The following is a 13,464-nucleotide window of genomic DNA, read 5'->3' on the forward strand; positions in this document are numbered from 1 at the left end:
AAAAAAAACCATTGGTGTTTTTATGACACTGAAAACATTCGTCAAGCAAACCCAAATCAACAAACAGAAAGCAAACAACTCCTTACTCACTTTTCGGACTCACATTGCAATTTACAGAGCATGCAGTGTCGTGTCCAACTTATGGCTGGTAGTGGGAAATAGTTTTTTTTTTTTTTTAAACAGACTTAATTCATTTAATTTTCTTGTATAAAAACCCTTATATGGTAGCCACAGCTGGAGCCTGGGTCCTCTGAACAGAGACTCTGCTGTGGGTTTTCACAAGATGATCAGCGAATTCCTAATAAGGAGTCTTGGTAAACACAGTCTCTTTCCAGAGGTCCGGGGTCAGGCAGCTGTAGGTCTTGGAGATGGCATCAAAGGTGGCCTTGGCAAAGTTGCTCAGGGTGGCAGTGCAGCCTCTGGCTGAAGTGTACCAGTCGTCTATACCGGCCATCATCAGTAGCTTCTTGAGCACAGGAGCAGAGACAATGCCAGTGCCTCTGGGGTCAGGGATGAGACGCACCAGCACAGAGCCACAGCGGCCTTGCATGGAACAGTGTGGGACTTGCTACTGGTTCCCCCAGTAGCCTCTCCGCACAGGGACAACGGAAAGCTTGGCCAAGATGATGGGCACTCGGATGGCAGTGGCAACCTCTTTGGAGCACTTAACACCAAGATCAACGTGACCATTGTAGTCCCCAAAAGCGACAAAAGCCTTGAACCTTGTCCGCTGGCCAGCCGAGTCTGCTAGTGCACTGGCATGGTTTTCAGAACCTCATCTTTTAGAGATGCACCCAGGAAAAAGTCAATGATCTTAGAGTCCTTAATGGGCAGGGAGAACAGGTAGATCTCCTCCAAGGACTTGATCTTCATGTCCTTAACCAGGCGGCCCAGCTTGGTTACAGGAATCCACTCCTTGTCTTCAGCTTTACCTCCACAAACTCCGTGGCCTCGTAAAGGTGGTAAGACCGCAGTTGCTCGGAATCCTCCGAGGAGCCACCCAACGCGGTGACCTCCTAAACCTGGGCCCCGGGGATCCTCCGGGCCTTCCCGCTGCACCAGCATCATCCACCATTTGGTGTTTTCCCGAAGAAGAAGCGTGCGATATTATTTTTAATGTGTTTATCTGGCAGGATCTAGGCATTCCTACTACATGTTATAGTCGTTATTACAACAACCTAGAAATAGGTACCATTCCACTTGAGAAAATAAAGGGTTAGCGATGAAGGATTTGCCCAAAGCTGTATAATTAGCAAGTGGCTGAGCCAGCCAGCCAGCCACATCCTACCCTCTATGTTTTCCCTTTCCTTGTTTTCTAGGCAGAGTTTCATCCATCCCGAGCTGACCTAAGCTCTGCACCCAGCATGTATACCACACTCAGTTTACATCATGCTTGGGAGTAAAGCCAGCATCCATGCACCCAGCATGGGAATCCTACTAACTGAGTTACATCCTTAGCCCCAGCCTCCGCGTCTTCACAGTCTATCTCACAGACATTGTTAGGTATACATGAATATGTGCAAGAATAGGAAGAGTGAAAGAGACTAGTCCAGAGCCACCGAGATGACAAGGGTGTTTACCAGAAGCCTGATGAGCTGAGCCCCACCCCCAGAACCACATGGTAGACAAAAGAGAACTCGTCCCCACAAGCTGTCCTTTGGTTTCTACGTGCACACCTTGTCCCTCCCCAATAAATAAATGTAAACCGTTAATTATTTATAAAAGGTACTTTAAATTGAAAAAAGACAGTTCCAGGTTCACACTCTAAGTTTAGAATCTAAACTGTTACTTAAGGCATAGCCTACCAGACTGAAAATGTATTTATTGAACTGGACTACACACGTGCTTTCTGGGGGCCTAGAGAGTTGCCTCAGCAGTTTAAAGCATTGTGTGCTCTTTGCAGAGGACCCAGGTTCCAATCCCAGCATCCACACCATGGCTCAGAGTAGACTGTAACACCTGTTCTAGGGCATCTGATACCCTCTTGTGATCTCCACAGGGACCAGGTACACACAGGGTGAACAGATATACATGCAAGGCAAAAACAGACAGATCTCTGTGAGTTCAAGTCCAGCCTGGTCTACAAAGTGAGTTCTAGGACAGCCAGGGCTACACCCTGAGATCCTGTCTCGATAAAAATAAAAACAAGGGCTAGAGAGATGGCTTAGAAGTTAAGAGTACTGGCTGCTCTTCTGAAGGTCCTGAGTTCAAATCCCTGCAACCACATGGTGGCTCACAAACATCTGTAATGAGATCTGACTCCCTCTTCTGGAGTGTCTGAAGACAGCTACAGTGTACTTATATATAATAAATAAATATGTCTTAAGAAAAACAAAACAAAACCAAAAAACGCTTCCCTCCAGCCTCTGCTAAACAGTCAGTATCCACTCAGGGTTCTACCTACAACACCAATGATCAGCACGTCTTTGTGTCTTGGTTGGTACTATTATCTTTATTTTTAAAATGTGGTCTAGGACCAATAGATGTCTCAGCTGGAAAAGGTGCTTGCCATACAAGACTGGGAACTTGAATGTGATCCTTGAACCCACAGAAAGGTAGAAGGAGGGAACCAATTTCAACCACACACCACCGCCATTACCACTGTCGTCATCGTTGTTATCATCGTTGTCATCATCGTTGTTGTCATCCTCATCATATATTATGATGAAATGAAGCTGGTAATTGGACATAGCAGCCCATGCCTATATCCCAGCACTTGGGAACTGGAGGCAGTAGAGTCAGGAGATCAAGATCATCCATCCTCGGATCCACCACAGTTCAAGGCAAGCTTGAATTAAGGAGACCCTCCCACTCTGCTCTCCTCCTCCAAAAACAATAGGAAAGAAAGGAAAAAAGAAAAGATGGAAACAAACAAAAATTGAGCTAAACCAAATGTCCAAATGTGATTGTTCTGGCACAGAAACAAACCAAAAGGAGATGTGGTGCTGGATGTAGCACCAAGACTTTGATCAAAACTACCAGTGGGTGCAGCTGGCTGGCTTGGAACATACCAGCTGGCTGAACTCAGACCATTCATTTCTCCGTGCCTCTATATGCAACTCTCTAAAATGGGATGCACATAGAGACTTATGTGAAGTAAATTAAACAGTGCATACTCCCAGGCTTTCTGGGTGTATAATGAACGTAGCCACTGCTATTACTTTGTTGTGCTCTGGGCCGATTCTGAGGGCCTCCTGTCTGTATCTGCTTCTCCCTAGATGACCTCATTCGATCCCATGACTTTAAAAATAATCTATACTAGCGACTCCAAAATATATGTCTCCTGCCAAACCGATCTCTGCAAATGTGAGCCAGCTCATGTCACTTTTCTCTTCAAAATCACTTCTACGCCTTCCCATCTTGCTTGCCTAAACAACCAGAGCCCCGCCCAGAGCCTGCAAGGCTCTGCATGCCCTGTCCTACATTGCGGATCATTCCTCAATTCTTTCTGTATTCCTTCCTTTTCAGCCACACTGCGGCAGTATGTTGACCACCCCATAGGGTCTTGCCCCTCAGACCCTTTCTACTTCCCATTCTGCCTAGTGTGCCCATCCCCAAAGGCTCATGCTACATGACCCTTTCTGTGACTGAAGTTCCTGCTCAGACACTGTCTCAGCAAAGAGCCTGCCTGCCCCTGACCCCCTCAAAAGAGGACTGATTCCTTTTCTGTTTCTTTCCTTGCTTTATGTTTCTAGATATTCCGATTACTAATGCATCTATTCATTTTTTTAATGCTCTGTTGTTTTTGCCTAGAGTGTGAACTGATTAAAGCAGCAACCTTGTTCACAACCCTTAAGTCAGTGCTTGGTATATGGCAGGCATTCAATAAATATTTATTGCTTAATTATAATTATGTTAATTGCCCAGCTTCTAACATCTCTTGCTCTTTCTACCCCACCCATTTGCATCTTGTGTTAGAGAAGACACAAACTTCTGTATGAATTACACTGGCTCTTAAGACTCTTATATTGAAACCAGAAACTTTGGGGTCAGTACTTTGGCTTATCAGGTAAAGCAGGTGTCACCAAGGCTGATGGTCTGAGTTCTATCCCAGGGACCCACATTTAAAGAGGAGAGGAATGACAGCTGCAGGTTGTCCTCTGAGCTCTGTGGTAGTGCTGTAATATTTGTGTGTGTGTGTGTGTGTGTGTGTGTGTATGTGTGTGTGTGCACGTGCATGTGTGTATATGCACACTTGCACACATACAAAGTAATAAACTAGAAAACTTCTCCACAGTAGGAATTGATTTACTATTCAGCAAAAATTAAGAAATATGAACTGCATGCCTGCCACAACTCTTAGATAAGAAATAAGGAGCAGTGCTAGTGCGGTGGCTGAACAGGCAAAGGTACTCACTATCAAGGCCGATAGCCCGGGTTCAACAACTAGTTCCCACAATGCATAAGGAGAGAGCTGACTCTTGCAAGGACTGTTAGTGACTCTTGCAAGAACTGTTAGTCCAAGAAAGCAATACTTGTGCTTCTGAATCAGAAAGCTAATTACTGGTTCTGTAACGCATCCAAACAGAACAGTTGTCCGGTCTTCAAACCTTTCCTTTCCCCCTATTCATTTTTCAGAGTCTTAGCCCATTCATTTACTAAACTCAAATTTTAAGGCGTTTTCCCAAACGTCTCTATATCCCATTCATCCGCAAAGACTAAAAGCTACAAAATTTATGGTATCTAACCTGCCCTGCCTCATCTCTCCACTGCTGACTCTCTACACCCAGAAGTGTAGGGAGTCCCAGGACAGGACCACCTGCCCAAGGCTGCCAACTTTCTCCTAATTCTTATTTTCTTTCTTTTCCTCCACACTCAGAGATCTCATAAAACGTCAATTACATGGTGCTCTCTGTCTAACAATTTCAATGGCCTTCTTTTGTTATTCCACTGTAAGTCAGTGATTCATAAGAACTTCTGGTCCATTATCCTAAACCCATATGATGAGTGGGTGCACATTTCTCTACTACTGTTTGCCCACCTGTCCAGGACTTTTGGTTATATGGCCCTCCTTTCATGTTCACAAGCACAGGAAGCCGTTCTCCTGGTCTCTGTACCAACAACTTCTTGTCTAAATAGGCCTGCCTTAAATGTCGTCTAAGCCAGAGAGGCTTTCTCAGATTCGTCCAATCTGCTCTGTCAGAGAGTGAGTTAATTCAGTTATCATGCGGGGTCCACAGCAGCATCCAATAGAGAGTGAGCATCAAGAAGTAAGCATAGAGTGGTGACTGACTCAACTTGGACAGCTGATGTAGGAATTTTGTAATACCTAGCCTTACTAATTTCCCATTCATATCCGCCCAAACCCATAATTCAACCCACACAAAGGACCAACATTAGCAGAAGGGCTTTCTTAGTAGCCACAGGTCAAGATTTGGATTCCAGTCAATAGTTTAGAATCACTAAATAAGGGAGGAGAACAAAACAAAACAAAAAATCCGAAATGAACACTATTGAAAAGAAAACCTATCATTTGTCACTTTAAATATTAAAGCTCATGAGAAAGAAAATTCATAAAATCAAACATTTTTGAAGTCGGATATGTTAGGGAATATAGACAGGGAGAGAAAAAGTGAGAGAGGAAAACGAAATTTGACACAGAGAGAACATAGCCAGCAACCACGCTGTAAGGATGCAAGGGCACCGGTATCTCCTTTCCTTGTAGATAAACTAAGATGCAGTGAGGTGGGGTGGAGAGGGTAGAAACAATAGGGTCAGGCACCAAGACCAGTGACGCAAAAGAAGCTAGAGAGGAAGTAGGACTAAGCTGAGCCAAGGGGAGAGCAATACAAAAGCAGCCTTGGATCGAGCCGGAGAGGTAAGCGTTAAAGGGAGGCGGGGAGTGACGCGGTTTGCGTCTAGAGCGGCTCCTTGGAGTCCACAGCATCCACCGCCGGAGCCTCGCCTTCCTTTCTCCGTCTGCAGACATATCGAGACACAAAAAGAGGCAACCCCTGGATCAGTGCGAGGGACCTCACCCCATCATGACCGAGACCACAAAGACCCACGTTATCCTGCTGGCCTGCGGCAGCTTCAATCCCATCACTAAAGGGCACATTCAGATGTTCGGTGAGTCCTCCCGCCCACCCCGGAGGCTGCTTCCGCTGCTCTACTCTCGCCAATATCAGGGTTTTCCAAGGCGATTGAGCAGGAAGGCGTGCGCCCCTCCGGAGGGGTGCGCCGGCTGATCAGGCTGATGCCAGGTCAGCCCCAGCTATCCCCGCTAGCACGAGCCGACGCAAACTGCGTTTTTTCCAGGCTTCTCTAGCATGGGGCCAGATCGCCTCGCCGAGGGCCAGGGATGGGGGAGGTGCGGGGCTGGGGGGTGAGTGTCCTCTGGGGCGGGGTGGGGGCTCCTGGTTAGAGCCCTGGAGTGCGGTGGTTTGAGTACTTGGCGGGCAAGGGTGGGGATGGGGCAGAGGTTGGGGTGCGAAGAAGGAAAGAGAGGGGTTGAAGATAACGTGCTGTTTGTTTAGGATGGGCAGAAAGCTCGAAGGAGTTAAATGTGCCTCGGAGACACAAACGCTCGCACACGACACACCAGTGGCAGGGACTGGGGCTTCAAGGAGACTACTACTGGGCTTGGCTGGCGGTTCCGGGAGGCTCAACGGACAATGTTTGGAGATTGTAGCTTTGGTGGCCCAGAGCGGTGGATGTTGGCTAATGGCGAGGGAGGGGTACCACTGCCCCGCCGAGGTTTGACTCCGGCTGCCTTGGAAAGGGGAGGGGGCGGGGCGACTGCTTCTGGAGGTGGTCCACTAGCCGGTGAGATGGATCCTGGCCCAAGTTGGCCAAGGTTCTGCCCAGGGCGGCGATGACAACCGGCATCCTTGTGGTGAGTGTGAAGATGGATATTTGGATGTGCGTGAAAGCTCGTGTGTGGGGTAGGGACGTGTCTTCACGAGTTTGTTTTTTTTGAGGTTCGGGACGTACAGCGAGAGGGGGAAAGCTCCAGCGTCTGGGTGCGTGCACGAGGTGATTGTCCACGCAGGTTGAAATTTCTCTCCGCCGGTGCGGAAGCCACACCGCTCGAAGGCTGCTGCTTTAGGACCCAAAGGCGCAGGGTGTGCGCGCGTTTAGACCCCTGAGAGGGGGACGCGGGGTCACTTTAAAAGCAGAAATTGAGAAGTTATAGGTTGGGGTGATTTTTCTTTTCCCCTGGGACTCAAGGAAATGAGTAAGGGAGAACCAGGGCTCTGGGGATGGGAGAAGGGCAGGGTGAGAGTCCCTGACCCGGCCCTGCGGTGAGGCGCTCTCCACAGGCGGTGGTGCTGAAACGCAGAGCGCTGCTACTGTCTGCGGGCACACGTGTTTGCCCAGGTCTGGAGGACGGCCAGAGCTTTCCTAGGCTGTTTAATGAAAGCCACAGCATATCCGTGAAGACCACCCCAAATGTATAAGCCAAAACTCTTTCCTCTAACCCTAAAAGATTATTCTGCACTGGGCCTTACGGCTAACAGGACAACATTGTAAAACTACCCTGCACACAGGACAGGTCCAGTAGCCACCTTATGGAACGGGAAAGTTAGGACGCCTAAGAAGCAGCCATTCCTTCTGCTTTATTCTGTAAGCTTTTAAAAGTGTTTATTCTTAAAAAAAAAAAAACAGTTACACAAAACAAAATAAAAGTGTTTATTCAGAAATGTCGCCAACTTGCCTGTTAAACAGGGTGCTTTAGGTAAACAACATTAAGGTAAACCAGCAGCAAGGTAGGCCACACCCCCAGTCTTCTGAAGTAGCAGCAACCTGGGCAGCCACCACTTTTAACCTTCTTGTGAGTTCAGTGCCTTCTCTTCTACTCTTCCTCCTCATGGCTCACTTTCCGTTGGCAGTCTGGCAGTCGTTGGCAGTCGTATGCTAATATTGTGTCGTCCCCCCCCCCCTTGGCCAGGCAGGAGCCAGCTTCCTTGGGAACTCTTTAGCTTTAGGAATCTTTAGTGGGAGAGTGGGTGCTCCTCCTTTTGTTCAGGGACTAAGGATGTGGAAAATCCCACTTGCTGTAGGATTAGAAGTGGGTCAGATTTTGATTTTGATTGAGAGCAAGGGCATGGTACTGCAGCTGGAGAGTTCGGTAGCAGCGATAAAGCCGGTTACTCAGGGGATGCTGACCAGACAGTTCTCCCGGAGCTTTGGGGATAACATGTGAAAGGGGGCAGGGGTGGTAGCAGAAGATTTTTGTGGATGGAGACATTTGACAGTGGCCATTAGTCACTTCCCATTGGCACCGAGGACCAATCGAGAATAGCTGTCAAGAACGCCTTCCTTTTTAAGTGTCCATTAAGTGTAACATAAAGAAACACAGAAAAAAGGCTGTGATGTGGGTTCACTCTGGGTGGAAGGAGCTTACCACCTAATGGAGGCATTTCCAAAGTACAGAGACATGTGAAGAAGAAGATGAGATATAGATATTAAACCGTTTATTGTGGAATCTCTTATTGGTATCTTTGAGCTTCTGTTGCATTTTGAAAATTATTTTTTTGACATCTATTTCATTATTATTTGTGATTGTGCATGTGTGTGTGCATGCAATGTGTATGTATGTGTGTGTGCATGCATATGTGTGTATGTGTGTGAGTATGCATGTGTGTGTATGTGTGTGTGTATGTGTGTGAGTATGCATGTGTGTGTATGTGTGTGTGTATGTGTGTGAGTATGCATGTGTGTGTGCATGAGTGCGTGTGTGTGCATGCATGTGCTACACCTTTCATATGAAGGTCAGAGGGCAACTTGTGAGAATTGCTGCCCTTCTACTGTGTGTGAACTGGGTACTGAACTCAGGTTGTCAGCTTTGGTAACAAGCATCTTTGCTTTCAGAGACATTTTAGCAGCCCTATAAATTTTTTTGTTGTTTTTTTAATTTCATGCTTTTTGGAGACCCTGTCTCAGTTTTATTGCCCTGGATGGCCTAGAACTTACTATGTGGATCTGGCCAGTCCTGAACTCAGAGAGATCTACCTGCCTCTTCCTTGTGAATTGGTTTTATTTTGTTTTATATGTCTTGATAATAGATCTCACTCTTAGCCCACGCTGGTCTCAAAGTCATGTTAATTCTTCTGCCTCATCCTTTGCAAGTACTGGAACAGGCATGAGCTACCGTGCTTGGCTTTATAAATTACTTTTGTGTGGCAGTTTCTAGTTAAAGGCTCTTCATGTATGTTTTGAACTTGTCATATTAACAACCTAACAAGACAGATATCGGCACCATCTCTTTTGCAAGTGGGGAATTGGTTTTCGGAGATTGAGCAGGGTCTCAAGGGCCCTAGGCTGGCCTCAGCATGGCTGTGCAGTCAGGGATGACTTGATCCCCTCACCCTACTGCTTCTGCCTCCTGAATGCTAGGATTACACAGGGACACCTAGTTCTGAGTTGTCCTGAGCTTCACCTCGCAGATCCTGCTTACAGACACCGCCACAGTGCATGAGCTAGGAAGAAGTGCTCAGCTAATTTGGTTGGTCATCTTATGAGCACTATTCCCTTTAAGTGTATCCTAATTAGAACGAGATTGACCATCAGCTTACTGAACTCTAGGGGGCGTGTTTCCTTGGGAGCTCTTTCTCAAAAAAAAGAAAGAAAGAAAAGAAAAGAAAGAAAGAAAGAAAGAGAAAAAGAAAAAAGAAAGAAAAGGAAAGAAAGGAAAAGGAAAGAAAAGAAAAGAAGACAAGCTACCCACCTACTATTTCCTTTAAAAAATGACTTTAAGGTTTTTCTCCCCAAGAACACATAAGTACTTAACATAATTATATTATCTTTTTTGTTTGTTTGTTTGTTTGAGACAGGGTTTCTCTGTGTAGCCTTGGCTGTCCTGGAACTCACTCTGTAGACCAGGCTGGCCTCGAACTCAGAAATCTGCCTGCATCTGCCTCCCGAGTGCTGGGATTAAAGGTGTGTGCCACCGCTGCCCAGCTCATAGTTATATTATCAGACTTTCTTTAGGTGAAATTTGATCATTGCGTACTTGTAACCCAGAGTTTGAGATGCAGAAGCCGGAGGATCAGGAATTCAAGGCAGCCTGCTTCATAAGGCCAGCTACATGAGATCTGTACTGTACTATACCTCAAAAACAAAACAAAACAAAACAAAAACCCAACAACAACAAACCCCCAAAACTAAAAACAAACAAACAAACAAACAAACAAACAAAAAAACCCTTAAATTGCTTTAGTAGAGCACCTGTATTTTTAAAATTGAGTTGCTTTCCAAAGGGGGAAAAGACAAAATATAAACAGACAAACAAAATCAGCATTTAGAACTAAAGAACTCACTTTTTTTCTGTTTTTGAAATGTGTTTGTGTATTGTTTCTGTGTGTTCAGGAGTCCGTGTTTGAAGAGATGTACATGAAGGCCACCTGACAACCTTGGGTGTCATCCTTAGGAGCCACCCACCTCTTTTAAGATAGGGCCTCTCACTGGCCTCTCAGATCTCCAGGGATCTGCTTGGCTCCACCTCCCCAGTGCTGACATTACAAGCAATGTGTCACCAACCCCCCCTTTTAAAAATATGTGGGTTCTCAGATCCTTGCAAAGAACGAACTTTTGATTAAGCCCTCCCCCAAGCCTCATTCTTCATTTGTATAAATTATACCTCGTACAGTTTTGTTTATCTGTAAAACATTTTAGAATGAGTCTTTCTCTTACTCTGAAAGGGGAGTTGAATTTATTTATCCAATTTGTAGACTACAGAAACATAGGAAAACATAGTATTGGTGACGAAGACAGTTGACAGCTCCTCATTCACAGCTGAACTGTTCTCAGGGATGAATACAAAGTTTTTTAGCAAAGTAAAACTATGAACTAGTGATGTCACTATGCACAGGTCGACCTCACTGCATCAGCAGGCAATGTGAAGCCTGAAGGATCTTTATGTAAATTCTTAGTTTTCATAACTTTAAAGAAAACTATACTGAAATACCATTTCCAGCATACTGATGTGTAATCTCTTTTTAAAAAGGAATACTAATAGATATTTATATTGATCTATTTGTGGTAAATCTATCATAGAGTAGTCAAACAGCAAGTTTGGGTAGAAAAGAAAGAGGTTGATCGATTAGTTTGGGCATAAAAGAAGAAAGAGATGGTTTAATCAGAGCAGAAATAATATGCTACTTTTGATGACTGTAAAATAGATTTCCCAGTGTTTCTATTTCAGTGTGTTTTTCTTTGAGTAATCGGATCATTTGAAATGAGCAGAGTCTGATTCTGCTCTCTGTGGGTGCAGATGGAATGTAGCCTCTGTTGTTACAGCTGAAATGAACTCGAGGGCCAATGATAACTACCAGAAAGTAAGAAAGCCTTTTAAGAGGCCAGCCTTGTCAACATAGGGTGTTGCAGGTCAGCTAGAGCTGCACAAGACCTTACTTATCCTGGGGGTGGGGGAGCATTCAATGTGCTTGAAATATTCACAGTATTAAATGCTCACTAAACACAACATTGTACTCCATACTACGGATTTGCTTGCTATCCTGTGAGACAAAAGAGATTTGGGATAAGGGAGAGGGCAGCAGTGGGAGAGCTGGAGTCAAGTTCTCACTATGTAGCATAGGCTGTGCTACAACTTGATATACAGCTCAGGCTAGTCTTGAACTTACCACCCTTCTGCCTTAGCATCTTGAGTGCTGGGATTCACAGCTATGTTGCACTATGTCTGGCTAACCTAGAACATAGTATAACTCATTTTACAAATCTACTTTCAGGGATCATTTCTATAGTTCATTACAAATAGCAAAGCAGAAGTACAGGTGTGTCGTTTGAACAGGGGTATATGTGAAAATCCAGAAGGAAGCAGTTTTCCAATGTCCAGACTTGAATCCACAATACCCTTTCATACCCATGCCTGTGACTGCAAGAATGATACTGAGAACCACTCTTACTGCTGAAAGAGGGAGCCGTCGGCACTTAGCTGGCAACAAGGACGAGGAGGAGAATCTCACAGCTAGCTCTTCGGTGGTAACGCAACCCAACAACAAAATATACCAGTAGAGCTATCTCCTGCTCAGATCAAGAGAGGGCCTTGTTTTTCCAGTTTTCCTGTACGCTCAGAACATTTCTGCCACCTCCCCCAGCATTCTCTTCCCTTCCCACTCTTTACTTCTACTGATACCTTTATTTAGATCCTCATTTCAACAGTACTTTCTCAAGAGAACCCCCGCTGACTCCTAAATAAGTCTGGCTTCCCTGACATTTGCTTTCTTACCACCTGATGCTGTCTCTGTGACATAGCTCCCATTTCACCTCCAACTCCACGCTATAATTGAATTTCTATAAGGAGAGAAACGGTGTGCGATTTAGTCACTATTTCCTAGTATCTAGCGCAGAGAAGGTGTCCCACCATAGTTGCTGAATAAATAGGAAATAAAGGACAGTATAAAGTCTGTGCCAGGCAGAGGGGCTGAGCACTCTCATGGACCGAGACAATGAAACAGTCATCAGGGGTCGGAATCACCAAAAATTCAAGATGCCTTAAGAGAAAGGGTACAGGGAGGAGACATGCTAGAGAGGCAGGTGAGATCTAGTCAGTTGTGAGAACTTGTGACTCGTGTTAAAGAAGCCAGATACCCCACCCCACCCCCGCCCCAATGGTAGTGAAGGGACACTGTATTGTTTTTAAGTAAAGAAAATATTCATATCTTTTAAATCAATTCTTAATTGTATATTTTGTTTGTTTGGTTTTGTTTTTGTTTTTTGAGACAAGGTTTCTCTGTGTAGTCCTGGCTGTCCTGGAACTCACTCTGGAGACCAGGCTGGTTTTGAACTCACTCTGTAGATCCACCTGCCACTGCCTTCCAAGTGCTGGGATTAAAGGCCACTACTGCCCGACTTAATTGTATTTTTAAGAGTTTATATTTTTATTTGTATGTATGTATGTAGTATGTATGTATGTATGTATGTATGTATGTAGTATGTATGTATGCATGTAGTATGTATGTATGTATGTGCTTCAGAGGCCAGAAGAGGCATAGGTTACCCTAGACTTCAAGTTTTGGGTGGTTGTGAGCTGCCTGACATGGGAACCAAACCCATGTCTTCTGGAAGAGCAGCAAGCACTCTGAACCCCCGAGCAGTCTCTCTAACGCTTGGAATAGAATGTTGAACATAGGAGGCTGGTGAAGGGAGAAGACGTGGCAATTTCTTAGACACACATTTCAACAACACAGAATCAAGCCAGCAGATGGGCATCTGCCCTGGCTGCTGCTATTCAGAAGGACACGTAGTTCCTCTGAAAGTCCCTGGGGGAGTAAACAGAAGTTCGTGTTTGCTGGTTTGTATGTGCCTCTCCGGGGCACATAATCAAAAGCACCAGAGGAGAAGCAGGTTTTAGCTGGTGGACAAAGTGAACATGAGTAGATTTTCCTTCAAATTTTAAAGAAATTCATACTCTTACCAAGCACTAAAACAGGAGAAATAAACAGTTAAGTTCCGAGTCCCTCTGTGGCCTGGTATGTCTGCTTGCTCTATGGAACACTCCCA

The 13,464-nt window shown here is 45.3% G+C and overlaps 1 protein-coding gene and 1 pseudogene across 2 annotated transcripts in view; one reads left to right on the top strand and one right to left on the bottom strand.

The window, feature by feature from the left end:
• Positions 1 to 217: 217 nt before the first annotated feature.
• On the bottom strand, positions 218 to 1,075 carry LOC110296254 (annotated as a pseudogene).
• A 4,700-nt stretch (positions 1,076 to 5,775) lies between these two features.
• The window catches only part of Nmnat2 (nicotinamide nucleotide adenylyltransferase 2), a 161,229-nt gene continuing 153,540 nt past the window's right edge, over positions 5,776 to 13,464 (top strand). For both annotated transcript variants that reach the window (XR_003837781.1, XM_021171942.2), the window contains exon 1: positions 5,776 to 6,069. Coding sequence is in view for 1 of the 2 variants with exons in the window: in XM_021171942.2 (XP_021027601.1) it covers positions 5,985 to 6,069 (85 nt within the window). In the remaining variant the exon portion in view is untranslated. The remainder of the gene's footprint in view (positions 6,070 to 13,464) is intronic.

This window comes from Mus caroli, chromosome 1, assembly GCF_900094665.2.
Source record: "Mus caroli chromosome 1, CAROLI_EIJ_v1.1, whole genome shotgun sequence".
Lineage (NCBI taxonomy): Eukaryota > Metazoa > Chordata > Mammalia > Rodentia > Muridae > Mus > Mus caroli.